The sequence below is a fragment of the Cercospora kikuchii genome (assembly GCF_019650295.1).
Source record: "Cercospora kikuchii DNA, contig_00002, whole genome shotgun sequence".
Lineage (NCBI taxonomy): Eukaryota > Fungi > Ascomycota > Dothideomycetes > Mycosphaerellales > Mycosphaerellaceae > Cercospora > Cercospora kikuchii.
The window spans coordinates 4136633-4150273 of record NW_025408583.1 but is presented as its reverse complement, the minus strand read 5'-3'; the positions used below and the strand labels follow the sequence as shown (position 1 = coordinate 4150273).

Genomic DNA, 13641 nt, shown 5'->3' with positions numbered 1-13641 from the left:
ATGTGTATACTTTAAATGTGATTGCGTTGGCCTTGTTCTTCAATATTGTCTGTCTCCTGTTGTGTAGCAGTGAATACTGTTTGAAGCCGCTGCTATTTCTGCTGGAGGTTCTTGTGTCTTTTCTTGTTGAAACAGCAGAAGAGTAAAGGCAATTGTACCGCCGCTGGACCGCTCCACTCATCACCAGAGGGTCTCTTCGCATTGGACCTGGAAGAAGCGGGACTCTCGGCTTCGTATTAGTACATCACGACTGCATCGCACATACCCTTCGAAGTTTTGAACTTTACTCCGCTTCACCTCGTCCCCGAGGCCGGAACGACACCACCTCATTTCAGCAGCCTGCGCAGCTGCGCAGAGAGCTTTGGCTCAACCCAGGAGGAGAGAACAAGAACAGTGCTTGGACATCAAAGAGGTCGCCCAGCATGTTCCTCTCGTTCCTCTTCACGCCATGGGCAATCCTCGCACTCCCAGTCCTCTTCTACCTGCTGCCGTACATTCGCAACTGGTCCATTCACGATATTCCAGGCCCTTTCCTGGCAAAATTCACGAATCTCTGGTACATGTACGAATGCCGCAAAACCAGGCGCTATCTTACAGTCTTCAACCTGCACAAGAAGCTAGGCAAATTTGTTCGTGTCCAGCCTGATCACGTCTCCATCGCGGATCCAGAGGCGATTCCAATCGTCTATGGCCACGGAACTGGATTCTTGAAAGCGCAATACTATGATGCGTTTGTGAGTATCCAGCGCGGCTTGTTCAATACCAGAGACCGAGCCGAACATACCCGCAAGCGAAAGACCGTCTCGCATACCTTCAGTGCCAAATCCGTGGGCCAGTTTGAGCAGTACATTCATCATAACTTGGATCTTCTCGCCAAGCGATGGGATGAGCTGAACGAGAAGACCGGACGAGGAGAGTATACGGAGTTCGATGCCCTGCACTGGTTCAACTATGCGGCTTTCGATATCATCGGAGATCTTGCTTTCGGGGCTCCATTTGGCATGCTTGAGAAGGGAGCCGATATTACTGAAGTGCAGTTGACTCCAGATGGTCCTCCAAGCTATTCTCCAGCCATTGAGGTGCTGAACCGCAGAGGAGAGGTCTCCAACGCTGTGGGATGTTGGCCGTCGATCAAGCCTTATGCGAAGTACCTCCCAGATCCGTTCTTCAGTAAGGGCATGGAGGCGATTGCGAATCTTGCGGGTATTGCTACGGCGCGTGTTAACCAGAGACTGGCTGCTGCTGAGCGAGGCGAGATCGATCGTGTGGATCTTCTTGCCCGACTTATGGAGGGCAAGGACGAGCATGGCAATAAATTGGGCAAGGCCGAGCTCACTGCGGAGGCCCTTACGCAACTCATCGCTGGGTCGGACACCACCTCCAACACGTCTTGTGCGCTGCTTTATCATTGCCTGACGAAGCCCAATGTGGTCAAGAAGTTGCAAGAAGAGCTGGATGCTGCCCTGCCCTCTGACGATGTCCCCAACTACGAGCAGGTCAAGGACTTGAAGTACCTGGATTGGGTGATCCAAGAGACTCTTCGTATCCATTCGACTTCTAGCCAGGGCCTTCCTCGCGTTGTCCCAGTTGGTGGAGCGACCGTCGCTGGTCGTTTCTGGCCACAGGGTGTTGTTCTCAGTGTACCGGCATATGTAATGCACCACAGCACGGAGATCTGGGGACCTGACGCTGAAGAGTTCCGCCCCGAGCGCTGGGAGAAGGTCACTGAGAAGTATGTCCCGTCCATTCTGTGATCCCCCGTCCTACCCACAGCTGACGATGTTGTACAGGCAAAAGCTCGCGTTCATCCCCTTCTCTTACGGTCCTCGTGCGTGCGTCGGTAGGAATGTGGTAAGTCTCGATCGATTGTGTGCTGTGGTGGCTGCGACTGACGGTTCGTGTGTAGGCTGAGATGGAGTTGGCATTGATCGTTGCGACTGTTTTCCGCCGGTACGAGTTCGATCTCCGTCAGGACAAGCTAGAGACGCGTGAGGGTTTCCTGAGAAAGCCTCTGGCACTGAAGGTGGGCATGCGGCGGCGCAACTGGAAGTAGTGACGGCTAGGCTGTAAGTGAGCGGGTGTCATTGAGTTGATTCTGTATAGTATGGCGAATTGAGCGCATTGAATTCAACAGTTTACCTGATCGCTTCTCTCCTTACCATCTCTAGAACCTACGGGCAACATCCTGCTCTTTGTCGATGTCCATGGTCGTTGACTATGGGTTGTACTGCTTGCTAGGGCAGCAGCGGGGCCAATGGCTGACAGCCAGAGAGGCACCTTCCTCGCCGCAGCTGCAGCGTCAGTGCTGCCTGTCCCTGGACTTTTGCTTTGGCTCCGCTCAAAGTTCATCTTCGCACAAACACTTCTTCCATCAACAACATTCGACCAACACATTCGTCTACCATCAGAATATCCATCGCTATGGACACAACCGCCTTCGAGGACACTCCGCCAGACATAGACAAGGAGCTGACCCTTCACGACCTACTCGCTCGACCCGACGACGACGTCAACCTTCCGGTCAGTTCAGCAACCAACAACAACGCCTTACTTTTCTCGACTGACAACCGTCCAGATCTCCGCCGCACTGGCTACCGTACGTCTAGTAGCCTATCTAGGCCTTGCTGTCGCCGCCTTGTGTGTGCTGGTGGTTGCTTACTGTTTCACCCTGACTTGGCTGGCTCTCCTGTGGCTCCAGACCCATTTGTTGGTCTTCCACCTCCAACTGCTGCGCCTCACCATCGACACACCGCTGCCTGCGCTGCATCTCCGCCGCACCGAGGAGGCGAAGAACGAGGCGCCCGTCACTGACGGACCCTCGACTGAGCCATCGGCCGCCGAGACATCCTTGCGGCCCCTTGCTCAAGAGGTTGTCACTGAGAAGGCCACAGAGCCTCTCAACGACCAGGTATCACACAGCGCGGCCCACGAGGGATATCACAATGCTGACGTTTATCAGGCTGAAGTAGAAGCAAGTGACGAGCAGACTCCCGTGAGCCAGTCCCCAGCGAGGGACACCACGGTCGCTCCAGTGGTGGCACCTCGTGCCAACCCATTCAAAGTCGCTTCCGCCCAACTCGACGAAGCACGCAACTTCTCGAGATCGGTCAAGACCGGCACCAAGAGAGAGCGAGACTTGCGCCAGCAGAGCCTTGCTATCCAGTCCACCCAGGTGAAGCAGCCTACGGGCACGCCTGTCTCCGCTGTCTCGACGCCTTCTCAGCTCACCAATGTCACGAACGGTAGCTGTCCGTCTGTCGACTTCGTGCCTCCACACAAGCGGAAGACCATGGAAGCTGAGGCGAGGAGAGCAGCAGCTGCTGCTGCTAAGGCCTTGGATGATCGCGGCAGTGTGTTGGGCACTCAGCAGTCTTAGGAGGGCTTCGATGATACCGACACACTTTCAGCACCGCAAATGGATAGCGACGACAACGGTATTGCTGCCGAGAATGACCTGGATGCTGCCAAAGACAAGACTGAGGAACCTTGCGTTGAGCTGTCGAATGTCAGAGGCACCCTGACCGCAAATGACCTCTCCAAGCGCCCGCAGACTGGCGAGGAGAGCATCACGCGGGATCTTCCATACACAGTATGCAAGGATGCGCATTACCAATACGAACACGGTGACCCATATGCGACCCAACCTCCGCCGTACAACCACAGGGCCGCAATGGTCAGTCCGATGGTAGAGATCTTTCAGCCTGCCCGCAGCCAGCGGTACCCGAACGCGGCCATCTACACCGCCGACCCGTGGCAGCCACAGGGGCATGAAGGTCTGCTGATTGAGATCGGTCCCCCTTTCATCCAAATCGACGACACGACTCAGAGCGATTCGCAAGAGTTCAATCGCTTCAAGGGCAAGCAACCCGTGGCTCGCAACTATGCACCTAATGAGGACACACCACGCGCGCTCTCTGCATTTCCTGACGAGCTTTCTTCAACAACACCAACCATAGAAGACAAAGCTACAGATGATGGAGAGTGTGATCACTGGGGCGTGCTGCCGAGGCCAACCAGCACTGTCATCGACCGTACGCCGCCCGGCCTTGGACCAGCTGTTCATGATCGTCAGACTTCATTTGATGCTCTCCTCCTTGGCCCAACGCCTCACCTGGAGCAGCCCACAGACGATAACGACAACGAGAGTCCAGTCACCGAGATTTGGAGCCCACAGTCGGACTCCATCGCTTCCAAAGCTGATTCGCCTCACCTTTATCACGACGATGCCATCTCTGGAACACAGTCTGATGATGCGTCTTCATCTGGCTCCTCTGATGAGGGCGCAGGCGATGCGTCTTCCTCGGGTTCCTCTGAGGGCGAGATGGACGACAGATCTTCCTCTGGGTCGTCTGATGACGGTGCGTCCAACGAGGCTGCCGCTGGCTCGTCTGATGAGGATGATCAAGGCGACCTACTTGATCTTTCGTCCAATTCTTCTGAAGTCCAAGACCAGCAAGATCTGGGTGAAGATGAGCCGGACAGCAGTCAGACTCTGACAGTCCAGACAGCCGCTGGATCTAGCGATGATAGCAGCCAGCAAGCCAGTGGAGAACACGAGACAGAGAGTGGCAATACTACAGAGCTGAACAAAAAGGCCGCCGCGAAATTGAGACGTGAAGCACGTCAACTGCTGAAGCGCAAGTGGGTTGAGCGTGATATTCTCCGAGTGAATCTCATCAGCACATCCTCGATCGAGAATATACGGCGATTGGAGACTGCGACCGCTGCCTACTTGGATCAGCGCACTGTGCTGGCCGGTCTCATGCCTACCGGTACTCTCAACGAGCTGGACAAGGAGTGGTTCCCTGTGTTCCCGTCAATCGATCTCATGCGTCCAGCGGTCACCCCAGACGGCGCGCAGCAAATGCGACAGGATGTGAAGCGTGGTAAGCTGCGTCCCAGTCATTATCGATGAAGAGACTTTACTGACCAAGAGAACAGAGATGGCCGCTGCTGCCGCCGAAGAAGCTATTCGCAACCCCCCTCCACCTGAGCCTACCCCTATCGAAAAGGCCACCAAGTCGCTCCAAAGCGCTTTCGATCTTCACTTGAGCGCTCTCTTATACTCCCAGACTGTGGACAAGGGCATACCATTCAAGAAGTGGAAGGAAACTGCGGACAAGAAGCTCACTCGTGCACACAAGTACTACATGGTCAAGCGGCAGAACTTGATCGATCTCTACGGTGATGCTGGACTGCCGGCCGCTGTGGCTGACTTGTATCCCTCGCTTGATTGAGTAGGTGACCAGCAAGATACGGATATATGCGTCGAAGGGTGCGTGTGTTGCAAAGGTGACTAAGTTGTCATTATCGGGAGCGAGTGGTTTACAACGCTTGAAACCCGATTGTTCCTCGCAACAGATAGTGAAGAAAATGGTATGCTTCTAAGCATCACAAACTATGTTTCACTTTCCAGCCCCTCTTAGTGGTCTTGCAGAATAATTTTATGCTTCTGTGAAAATGCATTGTCTCGTGTTGCTTGCAGTCCCACTTGCAATGTCGTTGGCGTGCGTCAATTTGTCAGAACGACTGCATGCTTCCACAGCTTGGTCCAATGTTGTCAATATCCCATTCCTATATTCATTGGCTTTCTCCTGATCAAAATATTAGAGCAATGCCGTGCTCGCTAAGCAGCAAGAACATCCATTTCGGTTGCCGTTCCCCTGCCACAGCGTGGGTATACGCTCAATTTTTAGAGCGATATGAACTGCATGTTCATGCCTCTGGAGCAGCAGAAAGTCCCTGGATCTCTCCATTTCGCCTTTCGATGGCTTTGTATGAGTGGAGGGTTTCAGAGGGATGGAATGCTTCCAAAGCTTCAAAATCGGGATTTTCGATTCATTCCCATATTTACTGCCTTCCAGAAAGAATGATTTTTAGAGCGACGACGTGCTTCCAGAGAACAAGCTTTTTTAATTTCACGTTCCAAATCCACATTTATTGCCGTTCTATAGAAGCATTTTTCCAGAGCGATGAGCCCAATCACAAGGTAGGTCTTTCCACAATCAGGCCTCAGAAATTCCCGCCTCTCCATTCTCTCCGATCTCCACGCCATCGAATAGTCCCCCAGCATATTCAGCGCCCTCCCTTCCATTCCCAGAAACGTCGCCCCCTTTGTCCCCGCGGGGCACCTCCACAGATCCCATCGCCAGCACCCCGTACCGCTCCAGCAAGCTCACCACACCACCCAGATGCTCCCGGTGACTTTCTTTCCACGCGCCGATCAATGCAGCCGCACCGGTAGCCACAGCGGCATTACCGCCGTGGCTGGATCTGGAGAGCACGGCTCCGGCATTGGTGGCTACGGCATCGAGTGAGGTTTCGAAAGCAGAGCCCAGATCTCGAAGGGTGGACATGACCACCTTCGCTTCAGTGGTGATCTTCTCGTAGACTTTCTCCATCGCTTCATCTGTTTCAGAGGCTTTCTGCTTTTTGACACGCGTTGGCTTGGCATTCTTGCCAGCTTGCGGAGAGTCGACCTGTGCTGTCTGAGTGAGCGATGTGCTCTTGCGCTTCTTGGCTGGTCGTTTTGAGCCAGGCTTAGGAATTTCCTGCGCGCTGTTCGGCGATGCTGAGATGGCCGGCGAGGTAATCTGGTCTGGGCTGGTCGTTGAAGCCATCACTGAGTCCTCTTTCTTGTCAGGTTGCCGGAAAAGGTCCAGCTGGGCTTTGAGTCGCTTCATCTGCTCTTCCTGTTCGGTTTTATCCATGGGCCGGTGCTTCTTGCGTTTTGTCCTCGTAGTCTCTGTAGCCTTGGGCAAGGTCAGTGCCACCTCTTCGCTGCTAGATGGCCGATTGCCTGGTGTCTCTGTGATTCGTGTTGTGTTTCGTGATGGGGATCTGGTGTCATTGTCAACCTCAGATGCCGGTGATGCGTCCTCGTCGTTGTGTCCGCTCTCTAACACGGCACCGCCCTCGTCGTCAAGTTCACCGTCGACCAGTGCATCCCTGTCATCTTCACCGACGTCCTTCTGTACCACTGCGCCATCGTCGCTGTCAAGCTCCAGGCCAGTCTCAGGCAGCGGCGGAGGCAATCCGCTGCCTCCTGCCTCGACGTGCTCTGGTAACTTCTTGCCCCCAATGGAACCATACGATCCCCGGCCAGGTAATTTCTTCCCGCTGGTGGACGAGTGCTTCGGCAATTCCTCCTCGTGACTGGATGAATGCTCAGGTAGCCCCTTATCGCCAGTGGACGACTGCCCCGGCAGCCGCTTGCCGCCAGTGGTGGCACGTCCAGGTAGTCTCTTGCCGCCAGTGGTTGGATGTCTTGGCAGTGTGTCACCGCCTGTGGAAACATGTTGAGCAAGGCCGTTTGCGGAAGACATGTTGAAGAAGTCCCAGTCTTTGCGTGCCTTTGTGGTTGTCAGGCTGTTGATGTTCGAATTTCGGTTACGCGCAGTAGCTAGTCGGGCTTAAATGCCGCAACGAAGTGAGGTTTGCCAGTCAGCTCTGGCGAGCTCCAAAGTGAGCTTGTCTGGGCTACGCAGCGCAGGCAGACGCACGCGAGAGCTCACTTCGCCGTCGATCGTTCTAGGCCTCAATAGTGGCAAGTTCCCTGTCATGGTCGAATGTTCATGACGCCAAGGGTTGTTTTGATGAATTTGACTGATTGAAGCCATGGGAAGGTGCCTCTGCTTAGGTGATCAATACTGCTAGAAGTATATCCTTTTGGTCGGGTGGCATTGTTCGTCGTGCAGCAATGTCAACAGGGCTCCGCACCAAGCATGCCCGTGCAAGTAGCGATCGTGACACATGGGAGCCCGATAACGTGAACTTCGTAATGGTCAAGCTTCAGCGTTGCCTACACCAGTCTCTGCCATGGCTGACTTGCCATTGACAGAGTGCCGTCTCCATACCGGCTCCGAGGATGCCCGCACAGAATATGCCCGCGCTATCTGACACTGATACGGCGCCCAAAGAGAACTCCCTCTCGTCTTCCGAGACGTCCTCACGCACCGCAGCGAAGGTGCTGACATAGACCAGACCGCCGAGAAGTCCTTCCCACAGAATGATGGCGAATATGAACCAGACAGTCGGAATGAAAGGCCACAACGCTTGTGCTGTCAGAGCAACGAGGTTGAGGACTTGTAGCCATGTCGGGATGTACAAGCTCCGAATCCGGATGAAGGGTAATGACGACCGCGAGATGAAGACGCCGAGCTGATAGATCGTGCCATATGTGGGATAGAACTCTCGATACTCTTTGAATGGCGATTCGTCAAGTCGAAACAGAAGCGTGGGCGCCACGCCTTGGTTGATAGTGTATTCTGCTAGATAGACCAAGAACAGTGGCAGCATGTACGGAATTACCAGGCTTTGGGCACGGATCAACTTGGACCTGAGATCGGCAAGGCCCTTCGATAGCCAACTCGCGCGGTGACCATATGCTGGCGAGGAAGGCCTGGCACCTGGCTGTTCCAGCAAACCCGTTTGTGACGTGTCGACATCTGCATCCTCCTCTTCTGCTGCTACGCGCTGGTATTGAGATTCCTTGCGGTGTGTGACCTTGAGCGGGCTTAGGGGTAAGAGCAGGAAGTAGGATCCCAGCATGGCAAAGCCCAAGACGCAGCTGGACAGCAATGTCGCGTGGACGCTGAAGCCCAGGGTCGTGGTTGCCAAAGTGTACGCTCCTGCTCCCACCAGACCTGCTGCGCCCGTGCCGGAGCTCCAGCTTGCCAGACTGAAGGGTCCATAGAAATGCGTCAAGGCGAGGAAGTTGACTTCCCCGGCACCAGAGCTGATGTTGGCTAGCACGATGCCCGCGATCTTGCTACTGATGCTGCTCGCATCTGTCGTGCTGGGCGACAGTGCCACGGCCAGCATGCCACATGTTGCAAGGCCTACGAAGACGATGATGCGGAGGTGGTATGGGACGAGATGGATGAAGTAGGGCGTTACGATCTTGGTCGCGAGGCCTGGGATGATACAGCTGAGCAGCACCGTGGCCTTGGGGATGGACGGGCCGACGAGGTCGAGCGCGGCGGTTAGGATGATGACATAGAAGATGTTGTTGATCAGGCCTGTGCAGCATTAGCTCTGCGGTATCCCCAACACCGTTGCCGCATGCGCATGTGGACTCACCGAACAACCAGAAGGCGATGCACACGCGCGCCGAAGCACCCTCGAACTTTGCCGCCAGACGGGCCTTGGTCAACTGCCACGACGAACTCGGCGCGCCAGGCATGGGGAGCATGGTCGCGCTGCAAAAGCCGCCGCCGACAACGTGCACACCGACAGGAGCGTCGTCGGACGGGTTCGTGAGATGTCCGACACTCGACAGACTGGAGGCCGGCCGCAGCAGCAAACGCGATGAGGTCAGCTGGCGCGAGTGTTCACATGCAATTCTGGGCCAATCCACGATGCCGCCAGCTTCCCGCCCGTCGGCACATTCGCAGGGAGCAAGGGTGCAGCGAGCGAGCGTTTGCCCAGGAACGCCGATCATGGGCGGCCATGGCTGCTCTCCTGCGCTGCGCGCATCCACAACCCACTTCCCCGTCCGCTGTCTCTTTTCCCTGACGACTCGTCGACGGCTTGCAGCTGCCTTGCGACCGCCCTTTGCACACACCACCACTTCTACGCAGCATACTTTCGACCATGTGGCCGTGTTGAGGTATGCGCCGGACGTGTTGCGGGCACAGCATGCCCTCTTCCCACCCTCGCAGTCCAGTCCACACGAGCCACGCGAGCACACGACGGCGTCAACAACGTGTCGCTTGACACAATCCCGAAAAAGAAAAGAGGTCGACAGGAAAAGGACAGCATGGAACGCACATCGTATGGCCGTGCGGGCGAGCGCCTGCCAGGACAACATCCGCCGACGACATCGTCTTCGAGTCACCCATCGCCATACATGCCGTCGACCGCTCAACCTCCGATGCAAATCCCCTACTCCGACCCTTTTCATGCGAATAGGGATCCGTTCATGCCCGGTGGAGACCGACGAGGCAGTGCAGGACTGTCGTCAAGAGCATGGCAGCCGACGCAAGGTACGTGATTCAATATCTCTCAGCACAACGTCGGAAGAAGCATGGGCATATGACAGCTGGCCGGCGGAGACGATGCGCAAGCAACTCGCAGCTACCAGCTCTGGTACGGTGCTGTCATCAAGTATGCTTGGACTCTGCCCGGAACCCTCGATCGCCTCGTGATGCGGTCAGCAGAACCACGGCGAGGCTACACATTCCCGACAGCTCCCTGCTGTGATGATGCCACATCGGTGTGGCCATGACCAAGAGCTGCAGCGAACACCGTTTGGGGAGCAGGGGCACGCGCACCATGCTTTGCCCTAGCGCCGGCAACAGCTCTGCTGCTGGGACAGCTCGCCAGAAGAACTGGGCTGCATGCATCATCACAGCAGAGCTCTCTCAACACCAGCTGCGTGTGCGATGGCAGCCGCCGGGCGACGCGTCTATCGGGCATCAGAAACGTGGAGAGCGGTCTGCCGTTGTGTTTCACACGCACAATACGCTTTCAGGACCGGCTACATGTTTCGTGGGTGACAACAGAGAACCAAGGCCTGTGTCTGTGTCTCTAGCAGGGTTTCGGGCCACAAGCGAGGAACCAGCCCCACTCATGCAGCTAGCGAACTCAAACACAGCTATGAGCTCAGACGATCTCGACTCGGCTAACTCTGCGCGTTTTGCGCTTTCCAGGTAATACTTCGCAACAGCACTCACCGCTCGATCACGCACCTCCGCCGCCCCCTCCACCCAGCCAGTCGGCGCACCCCGCCCCTCTGAGTGCCATGCCGATGCCACCTCCCTACGATCAATCGCGAAGACGGTCATTGGGCAATGCGGGGAGCCCGCAGTATGGAGGTGAGCAGAAGCTGTCGCATCTGTCGCAAAACTACGAACTCAATACTAAAGACATCGTATCAGCGCCGCTGGAATCGTTACCACCGCCTCCGTCATACCCAACCCGAGCGATGCCTCCACCTTCCTCGCCGCAAAACGCCCCTTCGTCTCATCTAACTTCTGCGCCTCGAGGGCCTCCCACTGCGTCACCATTTACTGGTATTCGCGACCTATCGAGCTCACATCATCGCCCTGGAATGTCAATATCGGCCATTCTAGGTGGTAGCGACGAGCGCAAGCCGCCCGGTTCGCCCCATGGCTCTGCAAATGGCCCATCTTCAACCCCTCGGCCAATGCAACCCCCATCGCCAGGAAGGGCCAGATCGTCGAGTATGCGCGAAAGTGGCGATCGCGGAATGAGGCGACACAGCCCGTTGAGAACATTTGGAGAACCTGCACGCATGGGATCAGAGCCACGAAGAGACGGTATTTTTGGCTCTCCACAATTCCGCCGCGAGCCGGCGCATGGTTTTAGGGCCTTCCCTCCTCATGCGCAGGAGCCTACACAACATTTAAATGGACATGGCGCGCCTGCAAGGCCGAGCAGTCAGCCAGCTGAAGCGGATCGTTTACGTGGGTTGGAGGAGGCAGCACATCGTGAAAGCATGTTTGGAGGCAGGGCCACGAGTTTTCGACCTCTGGGCGATCCACAGCCCCCTGCACGCAGCGAGCCACCGTTTCGGCCGGAGCGACAACCTTACCACAATGGTGTGACCTCGCATCCACAGGAGCGATCAGTATTCAACAGCCCGCAAACAGAGCGCGACAGAGGCGCACCTGCTCCGCCACGGTATACGCCGTCTGCAGGAGGACCTTTTGGAGGTCCGCCAAGGGAAGACGCAGCGCCCTTGTTCCGACCAGCATATCCGCCTACATCGCACCCAATAGTGGAGCCTCTGAGGGAATCCATTGAAGGGCGGGCGCAAGAGATGCGGCGGCAATTTTCACGGCCATCACCACCTCCCGGAGACTTACATGGATATGACAGACCACGGAACGGATTCACGGAACGACCCATGACCCTTGAAGAGCATCAGAGAATGGAGGCTTTGCAACGAGAGCAGCACCGCAAGGAAAGCGAGGGCTCTCTCCGCAAAGGCATCCTCAATATTAGTCCAGAGTTGGATCGGAGAGGACGTAACTCGCCACTCCCACAAGCTGTGCAGGGCGCACAGCCTAGACACGTGGGTCCTGGCGGCGACAATCCGGGGATTAAGATGGAGTTTGGCCGCATGTTCTCCGGGCTGGGATCTGGTGTCGGCAGTACACCTCACCCCGGACACCCTGCCAATGGAGCCAGCACACCCACACGCATGAGTCCCGCCGCTCGAATGTTGGACGGGGGCGACCTCAGGCGAAGTGCAGAAGTGGATGTTCATAAGGGCCGAGGCAAGGCCGGTTCTAGGTTGGGTCGTCGCAACAATGGTCGAAGATCGAGAGACGAACTCGAAGAAGCTGAAGGCAGAAACACGCCCGACGCTCAGCGCGGAAACAAAAAGCCGAAGACCGCCGCTCAGAATCATCATCACCATCATCACGTTCACCCCCACCACCATCATTACCATCATCACGAAAACGCGGAGGCCAGTAATGGTTCCCATGCTGTCCGGCATCCATCAAACCCACTTCCACACGTGAATCCGATGGCTAACCAAGCGCATCATCATCACCACCACCATGCACATCCCGTAGGCCACCATCACCATCACCCACCTAGAGCGATGCCGATGCCGCGGAAACCAACATTGACTGTTGACAACAAAAAAGTGCTCGACGAGGTTGCGAGCAAGCCACGCAAGCATCTTGGATCGCATTTGTACACGACCGAGCTATCTACTCCGCCTGCCGTGGACACTCCAGCCGATGCCAAGATCAAATACAGTAGCAAGATGAAGCCAATACCGGTGTTCACAGGCCACGAAAATTCCACTTACACTGTTCGTGTTCCAAGGTACTACTTGAACTCCGTGGATGGCGAGTCGAACGGTAATCATAGTCTGGAAGAAATCTGCAAACGGCGGCAACTATGGGGGACCGAGATTTATACGGATGATTCGGACGTCGTTGCAGCAGCGATCCACTCTGGCTGGCTGAAAGGCGATTGGGGTGAACTCAATGACGATATACGAGAGCTTTTCGATGAGACCCCAGGGCAGACCAACGGAGACGGAATGCCTTTGTCACTGGTGGAACGACCCCCCAAACCGGTCAAGGTCCCAGATGGTCACGATGCTCATATCACTGTACTGATTCTTCCTCCGCTCGACTCGTATGCTGCCACAACTCAACATCATGTGGCTTCACGAGAGTGGAAGAAGAAGCATGACGGTATGTCATATATGATACACAGCATAGAATTTGTGGATGAAGGGCCAGCAAATCGCTTCGTGGATCGCAGCGGGGCTGCGAGGAAGAAGAGAATCGCTATGGAAGAGGCTGCAAGGAGGGAAGCCGCAGCTGGGCTTCTACTATTTGCCAGTGGCGGGTCAGGCACCGTGCGAGTCGGCGCATAGGATTCGAAGGGTGCGATGTGAAAAGCGAAGAGTGCCATTCCGTTTAGGCAGAAAGAGGAGTCGCCAAAGCCTCTGCAGCAGCCGTGGAGATGCGCGCATGCAAACTTACCACTCTCCATCGAGGATGTGGCAGTACTCATCGGCAACTGTGCGTCCCGCGCGGGGCTTCTGTGACGAATGAATCCACAGGGAACACTGCTCAGGGAGCTTTCATGCAGTGGAGTAGTTGTACAAGCTCAGCTGCTTACGGGACGAAAGACAGTTCAAGGGAC

General features: G+C 55.9%; 5 protein-coding genes across 5 annotated transcripts; 3 read left to right on the top strand and 2 right to left on the bottom strand.

Annotated features, from left to right (window-relative positions):
* Nucleotides 1-422: 422 nt before the first annotated feature.
* Nucleotides 423-2053, top strand: CKM354_000384900 (uncharacterized protein; the record flags this gene model as incomplete). Its single annotated transcript, XM_044799067.1, has 3 exons — nucleotides 423-1732; nucleotides 1791-1851; nucleotides 1907-2053. 3 exons carry the CDS (start codon nucleotides 423-425, stop codon nucleotides 2051-2053), a joined length of 1518 nt encoding a protein of 505 aa, XP_044655002.1.
* Nucleotides 2054-2421: 368 nt separating this feature from the next.
* Nucleotides 2422-5237, top strand: CKM354_000384800 (uncharacterized protein; the record flags this gene model as incomplete). The annotated part of the gene is made up of 5 exons (XM_044799066.1): nucleotides 2422-2520; nucleotides 2576-2908; nucleotides 2960-3350; nucleotides 3408-4886; nucleotides 4942-5237. 5 exons carry the CDS (start codon nucleotides 2422-2424, stop codon nucleotides 5235-5237), a joined length of 2598 nt encoding a protein of 865 aa, XP_044655001.1.
* Nucleotides 5238-6005: 768 nt separating this feature from the next.
* Nucleotides 6006-7325, bottom strand: CKM354_000384700 (uncharacterized protein; the record flags this gene model as incomplete). Its single annotated transcript, XM_044799065.1, has 1 exon — nucleotides 6006-7325. One exon carries the CDS (start codon nucleotides 7323-7325, stop codon nucleotides 6006-6008), a length of 1320 nt encoding a protein of 439 aa, XP_044655000.1.
* A 466-nt stretch (nucleotides 7326-7791) lies between these two features.
* Nucleotides 7792-9193, bottom strand: CKM354_000384600 (amino acid transporter YHC3; the record flags this gene model as incomplete). Its single annotated transcript, XM_044799064.1, has 2 exons — nucleotides 7792-9020; nucleotides 9082-9193. 2 exons carry the CDS (start codon nucleotides 9191-9193, stop codon nucleotides 7792-7794), a joined length of 1341 nt encoding a protein of 446 aa, XP_044654999.1.
* Nucleotides 9194-9760: 567 nt separating this feature from the next.
* On the top strand, nucleotides 9761-13369 carry CKM354_000384500 (uncharacterized protein; the record flags this gene model as incomplete). The annotated part of the gene is made up of 3 exons (XM_044799063.1): nucleotides 9761-9986; nucleotides 10653-10817; nucleotides 10881-13369. 3 exons carry the CDS (start codon nucleotides 9761-9763, stop codon nucleotides 13367-13369), a joined length of 2880 nt encoding a protein of 959 aa, XP_044654998.1.
* Nucleotides 13370-13641: the final 272 nt, after the last annotated feature.